At 45.3% G+C, this 18,821-nt stretch overlaps 1 protein-coding gene and 1 long non-coding RNA gene across 3 annotated transcripts; one reads left to right on the plus strand and one right to left on the minus strand.

Moving 5' to 3' along the window:
* Positions 1-436: 436 nt before the first annotated feature.
* On the minus strand, positions 437-6,854 carry LOC148477796 (uncharacterized). 2 transcript variants are annotated; one of them, XR_015872473.1, is made up of 3 exons: positions 6,696-6,854; positions 2,175-2,287; positions 437-1,818 (listed from the first exon to the last, which is right to left on the minus strand). It is a non-coding gene; the product is annotated as an uncharacterized LOC148477796 (long non-coding RNA). The 2 variants fall into 2 exon arrangements; XR_015872472.1 differs by having other exon boundaries at positions 2,175-2,434.
* LOC148477797 (gastrula zinc finger protein XlCGF66.1-like) lies at positions 6,604-15,734 on the plus strand. Its single transcript, XM_088456218.1, has 7 exons — positions 6,604-6,903; positions 8,492-8,629; positions 8,755-8,955; positions 9,365-9,488; positions 10,636-10,733; positions 10,906-11,041; positions 13,634-15,734. Exons 2-7 carry the CDS (start codon positions 8,552-8,554, stop codon positions 14,284-14,286), a joined length of 1,290 nt encoding a protein of 429 aa, XP_088312344.1. The 5' UTR covers positions 6,604-6,903; positions 8,492-8,551; the 3' UTR covers positions 14,287-15,734.
* The last annotated feature ends 3,087 nt before the right edge of the window (positions 15,735-18,821 follow it).

An 18,821-nucleotide genomic window follows, 5' to 3' on the forward strand; every position in this document is an offset into this window, starting at 1 on the left:
GACAGCACACAAACCAACCTTAACCAAGTCCTGAGAAGTCCAGCCCGTAGTATAAAACAGCAGCAAGCAAACAGTCACATACAATGTATACGCAATTTAGTTGCAATGGGCTCTGAATCAACTACTCAAAACACAATGCTTGGTAGGATATAGAGCACTATATACCTGACCCATGGGAGAGGGGCTGACTGGGAGACTGACCCAAAAACCTCCTGAGACCAACAGCTTACAGCAGCGCACCAATAGTGGACTGAGAGCGTCTCATATACACAAGGCAGGTGGGAGGAGCAACCCAGACGCGCAAAAACCTTTGATAGGGCCGCGTCTGGGTCCGTGCTGCCGGGGGAGCGCCTACCTCCCCTACGCTGCATCAACCGACCGGTTACGCTGGCTCTCGTGGCAGCAGAAGCATCTGCTGCCGATCCCCGGCGTCAGACGATAAGGCCCCGGTGGTCTAGTGAGGACGCGGAAGCTCCGGGTCCTGACTGCAGCGGCTCCCGGTTCGTTTCCTATGCCGAAAGCAAGGACTGCCACGCGCGATTCCCCGTAAGCCAGGAATCGCCTTACCTGGCATCTCCGTGCGTTCGGTTGCAGTCTGGGTCCCAGCATCGCCGCTAGCACGCTCAGCCGAGACCTGCCGGAATCACCAGCTCTGTTACTGGTGTTGCGGCCTAGCGGAGGTACAGTAGGAGTCGCAGTATATGAGTCTTAATTCATACGCTCAGTACTGCCAACCCAAAAACATAGGAAATAAAAGTGAAAGCTTAGGACTGCCTGAGCAGTCCCCATTACAAAGGCGCGTCTGAATCCTGTCGCACAAAACGAACAACTGAAGGCCTGTGGCTAGGGGTGAGGTATATATGGAGGAGGACCTGAGGCATCCTTGGAGCTAAAAGTTTTAACTGTTTGGTGCCTGGATCTCTCCAACAACATTAGCCCTGTGGATCCCTATGGACCCTGAAGAAGAAACTTCATTTTTGACATGTTATACATACTTAACCCGCTACCATATCTGTAAATAAGCAGAAGTTGGTTTGCATTTTTTCAATTCAGAAATTCACATTGCTGAAGCATCAGCGTACCAAAAGCACTTTCATAACAAAAACCGGTTCAACCATTACACTAAACACTAATAATATTGGGAACAATTACAATATGTCATGTTGTAAACTACACATCTCAGCTGCTGCAATTGCTATTTTCTCCTTTTAGGAGCAGGACCAGCAGTAATTCTCCCCACAGATCCGCCTCTTGTGCGCAGTCCATGCCTGCGTGGTGTTGTTCGGGCCGAGGTAGTGCGTGGCGTGCTGGTTGTAGGTGATCTAGCCACTGTTTCTGGTATGCGGGCTAAGAGTTGGTTACCAAAAGCCAACACGCTACTATTTAAATCCCTTAGGGCATTATTTTGTGTTTCCTGCATTCTTAGCAATGATTCCTGCATTCTTAAGGTGGAATCGTGCATTTTATTTAGCGTGATGCTCACACTGTCGACACTTGTACGTAACCTATTGATGGTGACATCTACGGCAGAGAGTGTGCGATTTCTCAGCCTTAATTGTGTGTTCAATTGGACTAATTGCCGTATTTGAGTCCTCAGGAGTTCTGCCTGCCCGTCCTCAAAGGAAGCCACAGCCTGTACAAATTCTGCTCCAGGATCTGTAACAAGTGCTGCTGTGGGCACTTCTGGTGGCGTTGGGCTTGGCGCAGTAGGCGGTGTAATGTCTAACAGCCCGAGAGTTATCATCTCTTCCTCTTCTCCTTGTTCAGGGTCTTCTGCTGGATGTAACGTAGTTGGTGCTGTGACGCAAAGCGCAGGATCTGTTTGGAAATATCATATAAGGATGTTATGTCATGAAATCGTTGTCACACACTACTGCATAATGTTTCATTTACAGTTAGAAATAGTAGAATGCACATGGATGTTGGGTAATGTACCAAAGGACTCAGAAGTTTTTAAAAATAAATGTGCAAACACTGGTAACACATACAATAGCAGAAAAGCAAACTGTCCCATTACTCATGATTGGGGGGGGGGGCTTCAAAACTTGGGCAAAAACTGGAGGTAAAATTAGGCAGCAATTTGTGCTAAAAAAAATTCCATCCATTTTAACCGGTCTATTCAAAGACAACAGTGTTTTACTACTGTCTACTATTTCCATTACATTGGTACTTACCTACTGCCTGCGGGCTAGGTGGTGTAGATGTGACCTTGGGAGGGTCAGTGATTGTAAGACTTTCCACACATTGCCATGGAGGCTAGAATAATGCTGAAGAGCACTTGATGGCCCTACACAAATAAAAATCATTGAATAAGGATAATACTAACATATATCATGTGTACACTATACATACTACATTGGTACATATCAAGAATCTGCCATTTCATCATCCTCTATGGCTACAGCCCTAGATTTAGTAGTCTTCTTTTGTAGTGCTGTGAAGAAAAAAAAACAAAAACATAACACACGCATTAAATACAATCTTTATTTTTGAACAAAATGTAAAAAAAAAAGTGATTGAAGAAAACACACGTTGGGGGAGATGTGTGAAGCGTCGAAGCAGTATCAGCGTTATGTGCGCTGATACCGCTTCTCCCCGATGTATGATCGGGGGGGTCTGGCAGTAAATGATTAATGGTGCCGATAGCCTGGGCAATGTATGAACGGTCAGATCGCCTGACCGTTCCGCCCCCTGCAGCTCTCGCTATCGACAGCTACAGCCTGGCGCTGCCCTATCCCCACAGCAGGGACAGCGCTGTCCCTGCTGTGACAGCTGCCGGCTCCAGGGCTGCACAAACGATCTCGCGATACTTGCGAGATCCCGCGCATGCTCAGTGGAGAGCTGGCCGGGACTGAGACACAGCGCGTCAGCACTAGGCTGATGCACTTTGTACTCAGGCAGGAATCGTCGGAGGGGGGAGTTATCACTCCCCCACTCCGGCCGATGAGATGTTCATACATCTCACCGGTAGTGCTTCCTGCTTCGCCTCAGTAAAGAGGCGAAGCAGGAAGCGATATAGCGGCACTTAACGGGCCGCTATAATACATCTCCCCCGCACGCCATGTGCATGAGCACGCAATAACATTAGTTACATAGGTGCTGCAGTTGGTGTGGGCCAACCCTTATATACATTTATATGTTAACGTTCAAAAAATGACACCGTTGTGTTAAAGTTAGAGAACATTACTGAATATTGAGATTTCAGACATCAAGGCAACTATCAATTAAAATTGCGTGTTACACATGTATATCTTACACATGTATGCAAAAACACACATAGGGGCATATCCAGTTAGGCACAAGGTTTACCGTACAGGACAAAGCTTGAGGTTTTAATGCCCGGGGCTATTCAATTATTCAGCACTTTCCCCGCACGGTGAAACCTGAGGTAATGTGTGGTAACCCATAGATTCCGTGTAGGATGCTGGAATCTATGGGTTTCCCCACACAAAATTTTTTCAAGAGGATGCCTTTCAACTCTGACTTTTCCTCGGGGTACCGGCAGCTGATTGAATCGGCCAGCGCTGACAATTAGGGTAAATGAATATGCCCCATAATATAGTGAGCTAGGAGAAAGTAGTCGACACTCCCTAGGCAATGGTGGCACATCAGACTCACGCACATGGAAGCCCACTTCAGTTGGTGTTATCCCCCCACTGGCGCTTCATACTGTAAGTAATCTATGTTCACAGAAGGCCAACCAGCAGTTTGTCTCGCTTTCTTACTCTGTTCAGCCATTTTATACCTTACCTGCCTTTTAATCTCGCTGAACCGCTTCTTACACGGTTCAATGTCTCACTTTATAGACCAACCACATGTACTGCCTGCACCACACAGCTCCAAACCTGCCTCTTTCTGCGGCCTGACGTACGGGCAACCGGACGCCCGTATATCATATCATAGTGCTTCACTACTTCTGTGACAAGGGCCACATTTTCATTAAAATTAGATCTTATACTGCGCCATGCTTTTGTGCGCACGCTACTCTCCACTCTCTCCGAATCAGGATCCCCCCTACTGCGCCTCCTCCTCTCCTATCTCTGCCTCCATCCTCCTGCTCCTCTCCCCCTCCATAGACACCGTAAACCTAAAACACAGGAAAAAAATACAACTTACAAAAAAAACCTACTGTAAAGGGCTTTGTCTACTAAAGTGAGAGTTTTCACAAATGGAGATGTTGCCCATAGCAACCAATCAGATTCTACTTAACATGTAACTGAAGTTGTCCATACGTGGTGCGATATGCACCTTGCTATGCAACTTGTGATCCGACGGCCGACATATCGGGCGGTCAGCACAGACGGAACGATCGGGTGGCCGTCTGCCCGATAGCCGTGCCGCATAGTGCTGCATGGGATCCCCCACCCGCATAGTGCTGCATGGAATCGTACATCGCATCCCCAGATCAAGTGAAAATGCAGTAAGCTATGGAGGTGCGATGTACGACCCCACGGGAGCGCGCACTGCCCACACACAGTACGATATAGCAGCGATATCGCACCAATCCGTCGGATCAGCTGCTATATCGCACTGTGTATGGGCACCTTTAAACCTTCTGGATGAAGGTAATAGCTAGCATCTGATTGGTAGCTATGGGCAACGTTTCCACTTCTAAAAACTCTAATTTAGTAAATATACCCCTAACAATCATCACACTCTCTCCTCAAACACACCCAAGACATACACAAATACCGACAAGACAAAAAAAAAAAAAAGACATACTTTAAACAAACACTAAACAATAAATGCACAAGACAACTTTCAGCAACACTCACCAATCACAATATTCGCACAACTTCTCCAAAGGCCACCAACAAACTAGTTCCTCAACCCTAGTGTTACCTCCTGCCACCTGAATGAATGGGGGGATAATATAAGAGGTGTAGGAATGAATGGGAGGATAATATAGGTAAAGGAATGCATAGGATAATACATAAGGTGTAGGAGTGAATGGGAGGATAATATAAGAGGCGCATGAATGAAGGGGAGGATAATATAGGTGGTGTAGGAATGAAGGGGAGGATAATATAGGTGGTGTAGGAATGACGGGAGGATAATATAGATGGTGTTGGAATGAAGGGGAGGATAATATAGCAAGCATAGGAATTACGGGAGGATAATATAGGTGGTGTAGGAATGAAAGGAAGGATAATATAGCAAGCATAGGAATGACGGGAGGATAATATAGGTGGTGTAGGAATGAAAGGAAGGATAATATAGCAAGCATAGGAATGAAGGGAAGGATAATATAGGAGTTGTAGGAATGAAGGAAGGATAATATAGTAAGCATAGGAATGAAGGGGAGCATAATATAGGAGTTGTAGTAATGAAGGAAGGATAATATAGTAAGCATAGGAATGAAGGGGAGCATAATATAGGTGTTGTAGGAATGAAGGGCAGAATAATATAGCAAGCGCAGGAATGAAGGGGAGGATAATATAGGTGGTGTAGGAATGAAGGGAAGGATAATATAGCAAGCATAGGAATGACGGGAGGATAATATAGGGAATTAGTATGAAATACCGTCAGCCGCATGGCCGGCGGTTCGATTCCCGTCAGCGGCAGCCCGACAGAAGCAGAGTGCGACGCGGCGGAAGCCCGACAGCGCTGGAAATCCCAATCGTGGATAGGTAAGTATCCACTAACCTAACCCCCCCTAACCCTCCTTAGGGGTGCCTAACCCTAACTTCCCCCCCAAGTGCCTAACCCTAACCACCCCCTTCCCCGCTGCCTAAACCTAAGTCCCCCGGGGGGGTGCCTAACCCTAAGTCCCCCCCGGGGGTGCCTAACCCTAACCCTCCCTCCCCCTAGCCTAACCCTAACCCTCCCTCCCCCTAGCCTAACCCTAACCCTCCCGGGGGGTGCCTAACCCTAAGTCCCCCCCGGGAGCCCTAAACCTAACCCCCCCCCCCGCGGCTGTCCGCTCGCGGCGCCCGGCATCAGTACGATCGTGATGCCGGGCGCCAGTCTCCCGGCGTCGGGGAAATGCGGGCGTCTATATCTAGACGCCTGGCATTTCACCCATGCCGGGATAAGACAGTCGGGAAGCCGGCTGCCGGTATTTTGGCAGTCGGCTTCCCGATTGCCTCCCTAATATAGGTGGTGTAGGAATAAAAGGAAGGATAATATAGCAAGCATAGGAATGATGGGAGGATAATATAGGAGTTGTAGGAATGAAGGAAGGATAATATAGTAAGCATAGGAATGAAGGGGAGAATAATATAGAAAGCGCAGGAATGATGGGGAGGATAATATAGGTGGTGTAGGAATGAAGGGAAGGATAATATAGGTGGTGTAGGAATGAAGGGGAGGATAATATACAAACATAGGAATGACGGGAGGATAATATACAAGCATAAGAATGACGGGAGGATAATATAGGTGGTGCGGGAATGAAGGGGAGGATAATATAGATGTAGGAATGAAGGGGAGGATAATAGGAGGTGCAGGAATGAATGGGATGACGGTATATGAAAGTGACTGCGGGAGGAACACCTGTTGTAAGTAGAATATAATGTGTTGGGGGATGTAATGAGGGGAATGGGAACAGAGGATACATATGGGGACTATAAATCTATAATAGAGAGTTACAGAACGCAATGTATAAGGTGGATGAAACTGAATGACGAGGTCAGGGACAGTCCCCACAATCCCCTCTCATCTCTCAGAATATTACCTCTAAACAACATACTAACCCAATCACTGCTACTGGCTGATAAACTTCTGTCAGTGTCTCCGGGACAGCGCTCCTAATTGAATGCGGGACTTGCATCAGACGTCACTTCCGCCATTTGCGTTCCACCGCGTCCCGGAAGAGTTACTGTATCAAGTTGAACAGGAAAACCGAAGTACCAGTCCAGTTTCCCTGCAGTGATACGTGTATGCTTACTGTGTGTATAACAGGTGAATATACCGAATATTATATGGGCCGTGTTGCATAGTAATCGTAATTGCATGAAGCCTATAGACACAAACACTTCACACTCCCAGGTGCAATTACAGTGATAGCACACTAATATATATATGTATGTGCTGTTCTTCATAAGTATTGTGCTGCGTATGTTATGCACTACACAATCACCCAGTCATAGGATAGTGCTTAGATATGTAGTGTAAATGTTTATATTAACAGTTGATTATATATATATGTTTGATGTATAATTATAATGTATGGTGGATGATCACATGTTTATGGTGGACGATCATGTGTAATGTATGGTGCATAGTTGATAATTTGTGTGTAGCTTACAGTGTATAAACATGAGATGATGTATAGTTTAGTTTACGCTACATACAGTACAATGGATGATGCATATGGGAATGCAATGCAGTGTTTGGATTATATTATGTTGTGGATGATACTCGTATAGTGTTAAGTGTGTAGTATAAACATAGTATACATAGAAAACCTAGGAGCCAGTTAGGAAAATAAAATCTGCTGAACTTCGGTCATCTGAGTCCCCCGGGGTCTGGATGTAAGGAAACGGGTTTATGTTTAGCTCTTTTGTCACTTAGCTGGTCAGCCTGATTGCAGCCTTCTATACTGGTTGAGTTTACACAGTACTGCTTTGGGCTCATTATTACTTAGGAAAACCGCTTGAAGGGTCCAACAGGGACTTTATTTTTGCTATATATACGTGCATAAAGACACTCCTAATATCAAATTCCCCGCATAAAGAACAACCCGATTCCTCTGAAAAGCTGTGCAGGTACATAAATTAACAGAGTCCACAAAGACTTAAAGATCCAATCACTGGCACGATCGTAGATCAGCCCAATAGGAGCTGTGACCCCCTCATCAGTAGAACACAAGCTGATGATTAAAGTCCCTTTTAAGATGGTGTCGCTTCAACACTGCAGGTCTTGGACAGCGATTTACTGTGGGTGTAGGGAGCAGTCATTTAAACTCTAGGTTGCAGCAGGTCCCCCTGTTTGTAGGCTCCTGCAGTTGACAAGCCCCCCAGATTGATTGAAGAGATCCAAACTTGACACAGCAAATAGGAGTATTTGCATTGGAAGCTGGACATCATGGATCCAGTCCAATGTGGGCCCTGATCAATCTTTTCCCAGGGAGAATAGTCTATGGCCTGACCGACTCAACATGACCGGCAATCAGTCAGTTAGTCAATTGGGTGCCTCTATGTCCTCCAGTAGTTGTAGCTCTTTATGGGGAATTTAACGGTGTCCCAAAGATCCCTCCTGGTAACATTTCCTTGACCTGGGTGTACTCACTACTAGAATTTGTTAACCACACCTGCTAGGACTATTTTCTCTGTACTTGGTGAGAGTTTTCTGTAGGAGTCTTGTAAAAATGACTGGGATCTTGGGATTATTGTGTGGGTGCCACTATATTAGAGATTTTTACACCCACTTCCCCACCTCTAAAACCATCTGCGCATAGTGCAACATGGTTTTATGAAAATGTTATCCTTTGTTTGATGTATCTGGATTGCTGCTTTAAGTTGTTTATTGTATTTATTTGTGCTTATAGAGCTCATCTCCAGTTCGGTCACTGATTTCCACACCAGGGCCCATTCTCGCTGTCTTCGGGATGGACAAGGATAGGAGTTACATGGCTGAGATGATATTACATCTCACCCTGGAGATCATTTATCTGCTGACAGGAGAGGTGAGGGCTTCTGGGAATGTAACATTGGCATATCTCTTGCACTCTCCATTAACTCAGTATCCTTATAGTTATCATAGAAATTACAATATGTAGTGATATTTATTAGTTTTCTTATCAATACACAGAATTACACAGTGGGTAAGAAGGCATCAGGTGCACATATTACACCTAGCAGCAGTCCCCGTTCTTCAGGAGGATTGAGGATGTCTCAGAGCCTCGTCACTACAGCTCCACCTCACTCACTGACACATGAAATACATGAGAGAGACAATGAGCAGAAGATCCTGGGACTCACCAACAAGATCATTCAGCTGCTGACTGGAGAGGTGACTGCTGGGAATGGGACATTATACAGTAACACCAGGGGATGTGTCTGGGTGATGACCGGAGAGGTGACTGCTGGGAATGGGACATTATACAGTAACACCAGGGGATGTGTCTGGGTGATGACTGGAGAGGTGACTGCTGGGAAAGGGACATTATACAGTAACACCAGGGGATGTGTCTGGATGATGACTGGAGAGGTGGCTGCTGGGAATGGGACATTATACAGTAACACCAGGGGATGTGTCTGGGTGGTGACTGGAGAGGTGACTGCTGGGAATGGGACATTATACAGTAACACCAGGGGATGTGTCTGGGTGGTGACTGGAGAGGTGACTGCTGGGAATGGGACATTATACAGTAACACCAGGGGATGTGTCTGGGTATTGACTGTATCATTGTGTGTGTCAGGTTCCTATAAGGTGTCAGGATGTCACTGTCTATCTCTCCATGGAGGAGTGGGAGTATATAGAGGAACACAAGGATCTGTACAAGGACATCATGATTGAGAATCATCGGTCCCTCACATTACTGGGTAAGGGAACATTTCAATGTATTGTAAATAAGAGAGCACTATGGACATCTCATCTAGATACACACATAGGGCTTGATTCAGGGGAACGTGCAGACATGGACGCATCTTTTGCCGCAGTCAAGACTTCATGCTAATTCCACAATCGATTCTGAGCATACTGAGATGCGCACCATCAAAGCTTGCAGCAGGACTATGGCAGGTGCAATTTCTGCATTTGTACATTGCATGCTGGACCAGCGCTGCTTTGTCTTTACACGCAGTCGCTGTTGGAGAAACATGCCCACGTCAGGCTAGCTACCCCATTACCACCCAGGAACACCCATTGAAATCCACATCTCATGCATCCAAATTCGCTCTGTGTCTCCATGTGGTAACCATTGGGACGTATGTGCTGTACTTCCAACATTGGACAACTGTATGCATACCGGCATTGCGTGCAGTTAGCGTGTGCCTTTGAATCAGGTCTATAATATCATCTTTGTAACTCAGGACACACATGAATTACACAGGCTCTGGGGCTGGCTGACATCAAGTCTCCATTTCACCTGGTTTTAATCAGCCACAGAACCTGTGTAATTCACGTGTCCCGAATTAAAGGGATGATATGGCGAGCCTACATATACACCATGTACTCGGGGCCTGATTCAGCAAGGAACGCATGGATGCAGACGCACACACCCGGCCGCTGCGAGAATATGCTAATGAACGCATACGCACTGCAATCGCAGCAGAATAAGCAGACTCCCAGCACTACATAATAACACCCACTACACTTTACTTGCGTCCTCTGTACCTGGCAAGACAGCCGAAACATCGGTAACATCGAGAACCATCAGACCCATACGCACAATAGTGGTTGATCAGACCCACCCGCAGACACAACAAGACTTCCTGTGTGCAACTAGACCTCATGCTGCGTCCGCCGCCATAAGGGCTTAACTATGCACGCCCCTGAAACGCCGTCCAAACGCACAGGCACGCCACAACCCACAAACGGCACTCCCTGTCAATCACTTGTCCCTGGGGCTGCGGACTCCCTGCACACTGCGTTGCATGCGCAGAGCAAAACCATCGACCGATTGGGTGCGTTTGCATTTCTGCATTCCTTGCTGAATCAGGCCCTCAGTCATTGTGTATTTTCTAACAGATGGATCCAGGAGCAGAGATACCCCAAACAGATGCTCCAGTCCCCTGTGTGCGCAGGATGGTCCACAGGAAAATAACAACATCGCATCCAGCTATCAGGTAGAGAGAACAGAGGCTTTTATCAATCTGAAGATACCAATGGGAATTGATCCTATATGATCTATATATAGAAGCTGCGCTGATATTTAACAGTTATATTCTTTTGTTTAATCATGGTTTTTTAAACACTATTAAGATATATATATATATATTTATTATGTTTGCTATTTAGAGTGAAGACATGATCGTTAATATTAAAGTTGAAACTACAGAGGAAGACGAAAGGATTTATATGGGGTGTGATCAGCAATGTGAGCAGGAGGAGGAGGAAGAGGAGGAGGAGGAAAGTCCGATAGTTATCTGCACAGGTGAGTAATCTGTGTTGCTGTTCGTGAAATGTAAAAAGTCCAATCAAAGAGGAGTAAAAGCTAAACCATAGCAGGAGTGATGTCATTTATAACATTCAGGACAGTTGGAGAATTGCATCACATGGAGCCCAAATCAGCCGTAGCCTGTCCCGGAGGCAGATTACCATACTGCTGCCACACAAGAAGCCACTAATTATCCACAGCCACATCCCATACCACACACTGATTCAGTGGTGGCCACAGTGTTGATGCCATCACGCAGTTGGCCGATGCTGTAAGTCTGTGCATGTGCCCGAGCCGCACATCGCATGCGCACCGATTGTTTCCGCTCAGAGACGCAGTTCAGAATCGGACGCAGGGTCTGTGGGAGGTCATAGGAGTGGCTAAGACGATGTGGGCGTGTCGCGGAAAGCGGCCATTGACCAAAGACGGATAGCGGTTCCCACAGGAGGGCTGGTGCATAATTCGATGGTGCGACCGATGGTGGCGTCTAATGATGCTCCAGGACAGAAATGCACCGACTGCAGCTGGGCGAAAATTGTCCTCGGCATTAGCGCAAGATGCAGCCACTTCTGCGTCCAAATCAGAATCCGCCCGAGACTTCAAGTGACTTCCCACCTGCTATTATACACAAGGGCCGATTCAATTAGCTGCCAGCAGCAGTCAGGCCATCGCTGATTTTCTGCCCACTGCATATGGAGGTGCGGGCACAAATCCGGTACCGTAATTGCGACTTGTGTCTAATTGCATTTGCCCCAAGGAGTCAGTAGTAAGTCTGTGTTGAGTTTTCATTATAAGTACCTATTTATTGGTGTAAATGCAATCTGAAGAAGGTGAGTCATGTAAATGCATCCAGAATGCTCCCTGCTTGCTGTGAAATACAGAAAAGCATCTTCTCGAGTGTCCAGAAACAGGGCATCCCCACATGTTATTTACCCCGGCCTAGTGGCAGAGAGTGTACATGATAATACCAGAATGCCGGCGTCAGAATCCCCAACACCAGTCACAATACCAGTGCCGGCATCCCAACGGTAAGTAGTGTGGTTAGGTTTAGGCACTAGGGGGAGGGTTGGGCACGAGGGGAAGGGTTAGGTTTAGGCCTCGGGTGGGGGGGAGGAGGGTTAGGGTTGGGATACTTACTGACAGGTGTCGGTGTCCTAACCATGTGGAGATGCCAGCGTAGGGATTCTGACCACCAGGTGTCAGTGTCCTAACCCTGTCGAGCGCCTGCATCTGGTACCTAACCCATAGTAAATGGCAAAGACTCCTGAACCAGATTATCACTTGCCCAGCAACATTCGGCCTGCCTTCAGTATCGTGGACTTGGGAACAGATTTACCCAACTAGGCGAATTTCTGATAAAAGCATCTTAAATTATACTTTCAGGAATGAGTTTAAACATTCAATTTGCAGCCAGCGCAATATAACTTACTAGGGGTACAAGCACAGAACAGTACCGAGCTATTAGCTGTCACACTGAGGATATCCTGCCCAGGTCTGATTCAGTGCTGCAGAGGCTACTCTACTTACTTTGCCGACAAGGCAGTGGTCCTGCTTCACTGTCACACCCACTTTCGGCGGGAAAACTCCCCACAGCCGCAGGAAGTCAAGATAAAGAGACAACTTGTTAACGTTCATAGTCCTTCGCTAGCACTCTGATTTTTCAGTCCGATAAGCAGGAGCCATAGGAGCTCACTCAGACCCGGACGCTAATCTGCTCTCTCTCGCAGCTAAAAGGGGCTGGTATGCAAATGCCGCAATTGCACTGAATGGCTTAAGGATGTCCTCTATGTCTTCGAGAACGATGGCAGTGAGCGCACGCCGGAGTATAGAGACGCCCACCTTTCTTTCTTAGCACACGTCATCTCCAGGAAGTGTGTGATTAATCGGTGACATCGAGAGCCATCGGAGCTGCACGCAGCGCTTGAAGTAGAACCTACCCCACCGCAAGCACTGCGATCAGTGCTGGCTGAAATACAACCAAGTGACGTGTACAATGACGCATCTTTGCTAATTATGAACACCCATAAAACGCCGTTAAGATGCCCAGACACGCCTGCTTTCGCACATCCACTCCCCCGTTCACAAGCACCTTCCCCTGTTACCATCACAAACGGCACTATCTGTCACTCGTAGCGTCCAGTCTGTGTACTACAAGCGCACAAATTCCCGAGCGCAATGAGTGACTCGCACATGCGCATATTGACGCATACGCAAACGTGCGACTATCTGCCATAGCGTGCGAACGGGTCTAAATCGGGCCCATAGTCCCTTTCCTGTAATGAAGTCCATATCAAAAACATGACAGGTCAGGCTAAAGTCTCTACTATTTTTATTAAATGTCTATGATTGGACTGTTTTTACTCTTCAGCAGCTAACCACAGGACTACTAAAACTTTGTTTTAGTACATGATTTGGGACATAAGCATTTTAGATAGTATCCTTGGACTGTGACGTTATACATAATTTTTTATTTTTAATTCCAGGTTAAATAACTGTCACTTTTTACACCTTCTACCTCAACCTTAACATGTGTCAGGTGTAACCGTGACAAACATTCTGAATGACATACTTTTATTTTATACTTCACAGATGAACAGCACAGAAGTAGCATCTTGGAGGGGCGTCCATTTTTATCTCCAGCCTGCAAAATGGAAGATAACAAGCAAGATCCTCCAGGAGAAAACAACATTACCTCAAATATCCCTCAAGTACCTCACACTACAGATATATCAACCGATTCCTCCACACGTGGAGCTTTTCCTAATAGCTCAGCTATTGTTACATGTAATCCAGTTATAGTGGACAGAGGTGACAAAAGGTTTGAGTGTTCTGAATGTGGGAAATGTTTTCCATGTAAGTCCATTTTTGTCCAGCATCAGAGAACCCACACAGGGGAGAAGCCATTTTCCTGCTCTGAGTGTGGGAAGTGTTTTGCCGTGAAATCCAATCTTTTTCAACATCAAAAAGATCACACGGGGGACAAGCCGTTCTCCTGCTCTTACTGTGGCAAATGTTTTGCATTCAAATCCATTCTCGTTAAACATCTAAACACTCACACAGGAGAGAAGCCGTTCCCGTGTTTTGATTGCGGGAAATGTTTTGCACGCAAATCCTATCTCCGGGAACATCGGAGAAGTCACACGGGTGAGAAGCCGTATCAGTGTTCCGATTGTGGGAAATGTTTTACTCAGAAGTCAAGTCTTGGTGTACATCAGAAAAGTCACAAAGCCTTACATATGTAATACACTAATAGTATCTTAGTAAAGTTTTTCATCCAATGTAAAAATCTTATTAAACCTAGAGTATTTCCCCCAATCCTGACGGCACTGCATTCATCTGTCTTCCATGCTATTTTTCTTAAGCAGTGACCTGGGATGTTAAACTCACTTCATGGGATAAATGTCATACTCTGCGCGAGCTGCGGGCTACGGCGAGTCTGCCAGATCTATTAAAGGGGCAATCATTTAAAAGGCAAAACCGGGTTGGTTTTACCTTTTAAATGATTGCCTCTTTAAAACATCAAGCAGACTCTCCATGAACTCGCTGATGGCTGCACTGTGTAAGCTGGGACATTTACCCCAGCATTAAGATGCAATATTTTGGCCTAGCACTGAATTCAGCATCTCCTTTCCTCACCTCTCAGCTTCACTATTATCTTTCCCAACTGCCTCTTTGCTATCTCCACTTTGATATTCCAATGCTACCTAAAGCCCAACATGTTGTGGAGCATGTTGTGAATTTAGATATGTTTTATACTTTTTTGTTTTTCCCATGTTCAAAGAGAAGTGGGTATTGGGCATGATGAAATAAAAGTTAAGCCCGCCAGGAACAATCTTTTATTCTGATAACTGAAGTCTCTTCTTTATGTCGCTATGGGCTGATGCAGAATTGCGAGTAATTTGATGGTCCATTGCTCCAAAATAGTGTGCACGGAAAAAAATGCCTGTATTCACCCATATGAAAAGTTGTACGTATCTCTGGATTCGATCACATGTGTAACAGACATGCCTGATCATTATCAGCAGCTTACACTTGTTTCTGCACTATAATTGGTGCAAAAGTTATGCCCCCAGTGTGGCAAATTGTCACTTACATCCACACACTCACTAAATTATGCTTATGTAAGAATGCCCCGATACAACACAGAACCGACGGCTTCAGCTGTAAATGTACACACAATCGTAATGCATGGAAGATCAATCCAGCAAAAACGGTTTCCAATCGCGGAAAACTCTTGCTATGCGGAGGGTCTATGTCTCCAGAGAGCTGCTTGGTCGGCACAGATGTGATGAACCTGCAGACAGCAATCAATGGGTTAATCCTGGGAGAATGCCATTGCTAATAACATCGCCAGTATTTAGGCTCCTTTGTCGAGATCTGTTGTAGAAACCTGTTGTGTGCAGACCTTGTTAAGCTGCTGCCGGCCCGGAGGTCTGAGGTGGAGATGGCCAATACCCATGTCATGATCTAGCTCCCAGGAGATAAGCGCCAGAAATTGGAGGATAAAAGAGGGAACTCTGCCTTGAAGGATGGAAAATACGGACAGCCGAATTGTGTCTGGAACGAATATCACAGAGATTGGCAAAAGAGATGGGTACTTATACTGTCTCCATGTGTTTTTTTCTTTTTACAGTGTTATAAACCTTTATTTAAAGTGCTAGAGCACTCTTGGTGCACAGTTGTACTTAATAAATCCTATGTATTATTTTATTCAGATATATGCTTGTGTTTGCTAATGCTTTCTGACCTCCATGGACACTGGAGGCAGGTGGTAGGCTAAAAGGTAACCCAGTGAGCTCTGACTGTGGGAGTCACTGCGAATTAACTCCAGGGGGTAGATTCACAAAAGCTTCTAAAAATGATAAATGGAGGTGTTTACCCATAGCTACCAATCAGATTGTAGCTATCATTTCTCTATTGCATTGTAGAAAATGATTCACAGAATCTGGTTGGTTGATATAGGCCCCAACTCCACTTGACTGTTTTGGAAGGTTTAGTAAATCTAACTCCTTGCAGGCAGTAACAGAGTTTAACATCTTCCCTCTGCCCCTATCAGAGTCTCCCTCTCCAATAACAACATCGTACTCTCACCAGTTTTTGATACCTGCTGTCATGCTTTCATCTTTGAGCTCAAAATGACCTGAAATTAGATATTTGTACTTGCATTAAATCTTTTTCTCTGAATCCATTCGGGAACATAGGAACACTGGGTGTAGAGTGAGAAGGCACAAACGTGGGCACTTTAGATTTACTGGGAAAACTTTTAAGCTCCTCCCCTTCTATACCCCCATTGGCTGCCCAGGAAAACTCTGTATCTTGTCCTCTAGTGAGAAAACCATCTGCTGATGAAAGTAGAAAAGGAACCTGGGAAAATTAATTCACTATAGCAGCAGTAGGTTGGGCGGTAAATCATACCGAATACGTAGGTTGTGTTGTCATTGGGAATCCAATTGTGAGATTCCAAAGGTCTGAATTTCCCCAGCACATAAGTCTGCAGCAAGGCCGGTGAGGTCGCCTTGATCAGCAGATTGAGGGATGGATCCCTAGATCCGTAAAGGACAGTCATTACTGCCATTATCTCTGTGAACTCCCTTATAGCCAGGCCAAACAGTAGGGCCCAAAATTGAAAATGATAGGACACTGGTTTCCATCCCAGATTGGAACATGTTAGCAGGCATCCTTAATGACTATGGCAGCATGGTTGGTGTAGTGGTTAGCATTACTGACTCATGGCACTAAGATATTGTGTTTGATTCCCAACAAAGCCCTAACTAGTTTGTACATTCTCCCCGATCTACTAGGTGTAAGCTTTAAATTTGTTTCATGCCGCAAGAAACAAAATCTGAGGGGTATATATACTTTATATTTAAAGGGGCGGGTTTTTAGAAGTGGAGATGTTGCTCATAGCAACCAATCAGATTCTAGCTATTATCATCTATAAGGTGCTAGATAAATGTTAAGTAGAATCTGATTGGTTGCTATGGGCAACATCTCCACTTCTAGAAACCTGCACTTTAGTAAATATACCCCTGAGTGTGAAAATTAAACATTGGCTATGTGGTGCAGCTTTCATTCCTAAAGGGTAAGATCAGGTCTACCTTAGAGATGCAGCGAAAGAGAAGAGGAACATCCTGGTTTCCTAGAGTTAGGTACTAATGTGACACCCTACTCTTAACACTGATGGTGTCTGTCAGGTGTCTAACCATATGTAGTGGGATCACCCTCAGGAGCACTCCCTCAGCTAGTTTGCTTGTATCAGAATCGAGAGTACACAGATGTTTGTACAATGTATCAGACCAATTGGTACCGTAAACTTTACACTTTTATTAACAGTAGTAATTACAAATGAAGTAAACCAGAATAAAGACAATATCCCATTTCAATACATTACATGCAATAGATGAAAAACAGTGTAATCTAGAGAAATTACTCGTGACCCGTTGGTATTTTATTTTACTGGAATATGGAACTACTAGGACTCCGGGGATGTTAGTCTATAAATGAAGCTGGTTAGGTCAGAATAATAAACACTAACTAATACCTTTTAACTAAATATGATATAAGCAGCAAAATATTGAAAAATAAGTACTACACATACTCAAGTCAATATCGTTCATAAATTGCTGGCCAGCTATCACTGTATAGGTGGTGCACGGTGGTTGACTGAAGGATCTTATACTCTCCTGAGAAGTTATATATAAATAGCTAAATTTAGCAAATCAGAATTTATTCTCTGATACTGTTTCCTGTCTCTCTCCTGACATCTGCACTGTTCAATTATGTACAGTTTAATCCTGTTCTATGCTGATAACAAAGTTGACAACTTCAATCCTGTTTTGCGCTGGTAACAAAGATACTGATTGCCTCTAGTAACTAGTCTCTCACTTCTGTACAGTAGGCAAGGCTAATGTATAAAGATAACTGCAGTCTCACCAGCTTTGAGCGATAGTTAGAGTAGTCATTGTTGAACAATAATGCTGCTTTGGAAAGGGCTTATGGAGTCTCAATATCGCACACCCTCTTTAAAAACAGCTAGTGTTAACGGCAGGGTTGTCTGCCGTCTGTTAGTATCTGAGATTAGCTGCTGGGAATGACAGTTAGTGGCTGGTCATGGCGATAGGCCAGTAAGAGTTAGGGCAATTGTGCACTCCTCCCTTATCGTGTAATCATCTTAACGAAAGATACTGGTTTTCTGACACTACGATAACACTATGAATAATCCCTGTCACAGGCGGGGAACAGAGGTCCTGTGTAGCTCAGTCTCCAGCAACCAGCTCCCACTGCCGATCACCGCCGATGCCTGGCAATTGCGCATGTCCAGCGCACCATACTATCACCTCAGGACTGCCCAACTGTCAGCTGAGCAGCTCCTTTTATAACCTCCCTCTGGGTCACATGCTGTACTGCTGTTCCACAAAGACAGTTGGCCATTAACTCCCAGACAGGGGTCCCCCTCCTTGACTCGCACCCTCCTTTTAGAAGCAGTTCAGACCAAGTGGGGAATACCATAACACTCCATGATAATGGGGTACAGTCTTTGACATGAAGTAAAACCAATACATAATAAGCAAGGCACAGTACAGCATACATGAAATTATCTCATTTTACACCTATACAATAAAGTATAAATGCCTACCTTAGAGATGCAGCGAAAGAGAAGAGGAACATCCTGGCTTCTTAGTGTTTTAGTACTAATATTCCTTAGTATGGAAGTGTCTGGCTCGGTAGAGCTGCAGCAGTTGTCAGAGAAGCTCAGGAGATGGAAGAGAAATGACAG

The sequence above is a fragment of the Taudactylus pleione genome, unplaced genomic scaffold (genome assembly GCF_031769625.1).
Source record: "Taudactylus pleione unplaced genomic scaffold, aTauple2 ptg000689l, whole genome shotgun sequence".
NCBI classification, from domain to species: Eukaryota; Metazoa; Chordata; class Amphibia; order Anura; family Myobatrachidae; genus Taudactylus; species Taudactylus pleione.

What these genes read in the sequence shown, in the direction of transcription:
- LOC148477797 (XM_088456218.1), top strand. Translation starts at nt 8,552, where the DNA reads ATGGACAAGGATAGGAGTTACATGGCTGAGATGATATTACATCTCACC. An exon ending in TTTATCTGCTGACAGGAGAG is followed by an intron (nt 8,630 to 8,754) that starts GTGAGGGCTTCT and finishes ATCAATACACAG; the next exon opens with AATTACACAGTGGGTAAGAA. An exon ending in TCCGATAGTTATCTGCACAG is followed by an intron (nt 11,042 to 13,633) that starts GTGAGTAATCTG and finishes TATACTTCACAG; the next exon opens with ATGAACAGCACAGAAGTAGC.